Source organism: Pecten maximus, chromosome 8 (genome assembly GCF_902652985.1).
Source record: "Pecten maximus chromosome 8, xPecMax1.1, whole genome shotgun sequence".
NCBI classification, from domain to species: domain Eukaryota; kingdom Metazoa; phylum Mollusca; class Bivalvia; order Pectinida; family Pectinidae; genus Pecten; species Pecten maximus.
The window spans coordinates 30,120,742-30,124,489 of NC_047022.1; the positions used below are offsets into that span (position 1 = coordinate 30,120,742).

The 3,748-nt window shown below is 43.2% G+C and overlaps 1 protein-coding gene across 1 annotated transcript; it reads right to left on the reverse strand.

The window, feature by feature from the left end:
- Positions 1–700: 700 nt before the first annotated feature.
- LOC117332264 (KH domain-containing protein 3-like) lies at positions 701–1,417 on the reverse strand. The gene has a single exon (XM_033891149.1). The coding sequence runs from the start codon at positions 1,415–1,417 to the stop codon at positions 701–703; it is 717 nt and encodes a 238-aa protein (XP_033747040.1).
- Between the last annotated feature and the right edge of the window lie 2,331 nt (positions 1,418–3,748).

The window sequence follows — 3,748 nt, forward strand, 5'->3', positions numbered from 1 at the left end:
TCAATGAAATAGAACAGTCAGAAACTGTAATTATACCGGCGGGCATGTCTATGGCGTTGTCGATGGTCCCACTCTCAATCATCAAACCTGTAAGCGTTGAGTCATATGCATTCGAATGTTGATGTTACAATGCCGATTATTTGGATCAATTTCCATATATAGGTATCCCTACTGTCCTGTGGCCAGTGAAGCTGTCCCTATCACAAAGCTCGCATAGTGCATATGTACTCTAGTTACATTAAGCTGTAAATCCATGAGTTTTAAAGGACTTCCTCACGATACAATTATATAATTGTAAAATTGTATGTCATATCCATCAAACCAATGTCATCTTTTTGAAGATGGATTAAGAGGGCTTACGAATTGTACATGCCGTCCCAATTACATGATCGTCGAGGCGACTTAATCTGGGATTATCTTTTCTCTTCATTGCAAACAACTTTTTTTTTCCTCTTCTCTCTATCGACACTATCTCACATTTTATGTTTGTGTCTCTTTTTCCCTTTTTTTCGTTCCTTTGAGGACGGTCTTTAGTTTTGTTCGCTGGTCGAGATAAAATATGGCCTGGGGTTCTGTTCCCTGGTCGAGATAAAGGAAGGCCTTGGGTTCTATAAAGGAAGGCATTGGGTTCTGTTTCCTGGTGGAGATAAAGGATGACCTGTGGTTCTGTTTCCTGGTGGAGATAAAGGATGCCCTTGGGTTATGTTCCCTGGTCGAGATAAAAGAAGATCTTGTCTTCCATTCCCTGGTTGAGATAAAGGAAGGCCATGGGTTCTGTTCCCCGGTCGAGATAAAGGAAGGCCATGGGTTCTGTTCCCCGGTCGAGATAAAGGATGGCCTTGGGTTCTGTTCCCCGGTCGAGATAAAGGAAGGCCATGGGTTCTGTTCCCCGGTCGAGATAAAGGAAGGCCTTGGGTTCTGTTCCCCGGTCGAGATAAAGGAAGGCCATGGGTTCTGTTCCCCGGTCGAGATAAAGGAAGGCCTTGGGTTCTGTTCCCTGGTGGAGATAAAGGATGGCCTTGGGTTCTGTTCCCTGGTCGAGATAAAGGATGGCCTTGGGTTCTGTTCCCTGGTGGAGATAAAGGATGGCCTTGGGTTCTGTTCCCTGGTCGAGATAAAGGATGGCCTTGGGTTCTGTTCCCTGGTCGAGATAAAGGAAGGCCATGGGTTCTGTTCCCTGGTGGAGATAAAGGATGGCCTTGGGTTCTGTTCCCTGGTGGAGATAAAGGAAGGCCTTGGGTTCTGTTCCCTGGTGGAGATAAAGGAAGGCCTTGGGTTCTGTTCCCCGGTCGAGATAAAGGATGGCCTTGGGTTCTGTTCCCTGGTGGAGATAAAGGAAGGCCTTGGGTTCTGTTCGCTGGTCGAGATAAAAGAAGATCTTGTCTTCTATTCCCTGGTTGAGATAAAGGAAGGCCATGGGTTCTGTTCCCCGGTCGAGATAAAGGATGGCCTTGGGTTCTGTTCCATGGTCGAGATAAAAAAAAACAAAAAAAAAACGCCTTACAAGTGTTCTGTTCCCTGGTCGAGATAAAGGAAGGCCTTGGATTCTGTTCCCTGGTCGAGATAAAAGAAGATCTTGTCTTCTATTCCCTTGTCGAGATAAAAGAAGGCCATGGGTTCTGTTCCCTGGTCGAGATAAAGGATGGCCTTAGGTTCTGTTCCCTGGTCGAGATAAAAGAATATCTTGTCTTCTATTCCCTTGTCGAGATAAAAGAAGGCCATGGGTTCTGTTCCCTGGTCGAGATAAAGGATGGCCTTGGGTTCTGTTCCCTGGTCGAGATAAAGGATGCCCTTGGGTTATGTTCCATGGTCGAGATAAAGTAAAGCCATGGGTTCTGTTCCCTGGTCGAGATAAAAGATGGCCTTGGGTTCTGTTCCCTCGTCGAGATAAACGAAGGCCTTGGGTTCTGCTCCCTGGTCGAGATATAAAAAATGCCAAAAGAATATTATACGGCTATGCCGAAAAACAAAACTTTTCTGTTCATCATTCGGGGATGTATCTCGTCGTACGCGGTGTTAGATGACGTTCTATTTTTAGATTTTTATGACATACAATTGTACTTTGCTTATGAATTGTTGACGTAACTGAGAAGATTTGGAGGAAATTAAATGAAGATAAATCTATAGCGGAATATAAAGTTTAGCCTGTTGAAAGTTGTATATATAAACAAAAACATAGCGAGGCTTTAACAAATGATGAACAAACTCCGGCCAATTGATACATAGCAACTAACGAAAAACCTAATCCAATATCGCGTGATTAATGAGTACGAGAAAGAAATCGAATAACTTTAAAAACACTCGACACACATATATATGTATCGGTATATCTTCTATCAGTTTAAAAATATTTCATTACATATGTCATATATATAGTTTACTTCTTTTAGCTTCTATTACATGAAGCTGTTCAAAGAAAAAATTAGTATTTCCAGGCAAAATCTTAACATTGAAATATGTGTGCTACATGGTAACATTTCGGCCACTACACACTGCTGATACTGGTGTGGTCTTACCCTCGGTCAACGTTAACAACAGCGGTTGTATCCCTTGACCCGCTACAATTACATTACACAACTTACAGTACACTGGTTGGTTTGGCTTGTTTGGTTTGTTTTTGATTAACGTCCTATTAACAGCCAGGGTCATTTAAGGACGTACCAGGTTTTGGAGGTGGAGGAAAGCCGGAGTACCCGGAGAAAAACCACCTGCATACGGTCAGTACCTGGCAACTGCCCCACGTAGGTTTCGAATTCGCAACACAGTGGTGGAGGGCTAGTCATAAAGTGTCGGTACACCTTAACCACTCGGCCACCGCGGCCCACATGGAATCGCCACTCGGCCACTGGTTGGTGTTATATATTAACTTTATATATTATCTTTTGTTGACCTTTGTTTTTTTTTTTTTTTTTTTTAGAAAGAACAGATATTGGTTTGGTTTGGTTCATTTTGTTTAACGTCCTACTAACATACTTACAGCCAAGGTCATTCAAGGACGGCCTCCTGTGCATGTGACATGCATGCGTGTGGCGAGTGCGTATGTGTGTTTTGGGAGGCTGCGGTATGTCCCTGTTAAGTCTCCTTGTGATAGGCCGGAACTTTTGCCGATTTATAGTGTTACCTCACTGAAGCATACTGCCGAAGACACCCAGTAGCACACCCCACCCAGTCACATTATACTGACAACGGGCGAACCAGTCGTCCCACTCCAAATATCCTGAGCGCTAAGCAGGAGTAGCAACTACCATTTTTTAAGACTCTGGTATGTCTCGGCTAGGGGACAGAATCCAAAGCCTTCCTCACAGCGGCGAACGCTCAACTAAAAGCCAAAAGTGAGGCATTGTCAAGGGAGACATTAGGAAGAAGAAAGTTGTTCAGAAAGAAGAGAAAAGATAAGATCCCAAATTTAGTCGACTCTTACGATCATGCAATGGGGGCAGCAGGTACAATTATTACGCCCTATACCTGCAGGGCATAGAAAGAACAGAGATAATCTCGATAGAAGAGATTTTTATGCAATGAAATACTGTAGTTGGATAATGCGCTCTAATAAAACAGAGATTTAAAGTCAAACACAGAAATTGCTCCTGAAATGTTCTTGTGTACACCAAACAGCTGTTCATGCCAAGCTTCACTGTTGGTAATCTTCGTGTATACCGTATATAAATGATAATCGTGCTGTGATTGACTTTTATCGTGGTTATCTTTATTCAATTCGATTTGGAAAACAAGTGGAGAGTATAACACT

Coding starts and splice junctions, on each gene's coding strand:
- LOC117332264 (XM_033891149.1), bottom strand. CDS start 1,417: ATGGCCTTCCTTTATCTCAACCAGGGAATAGAAGACAAGATCTTCTTT.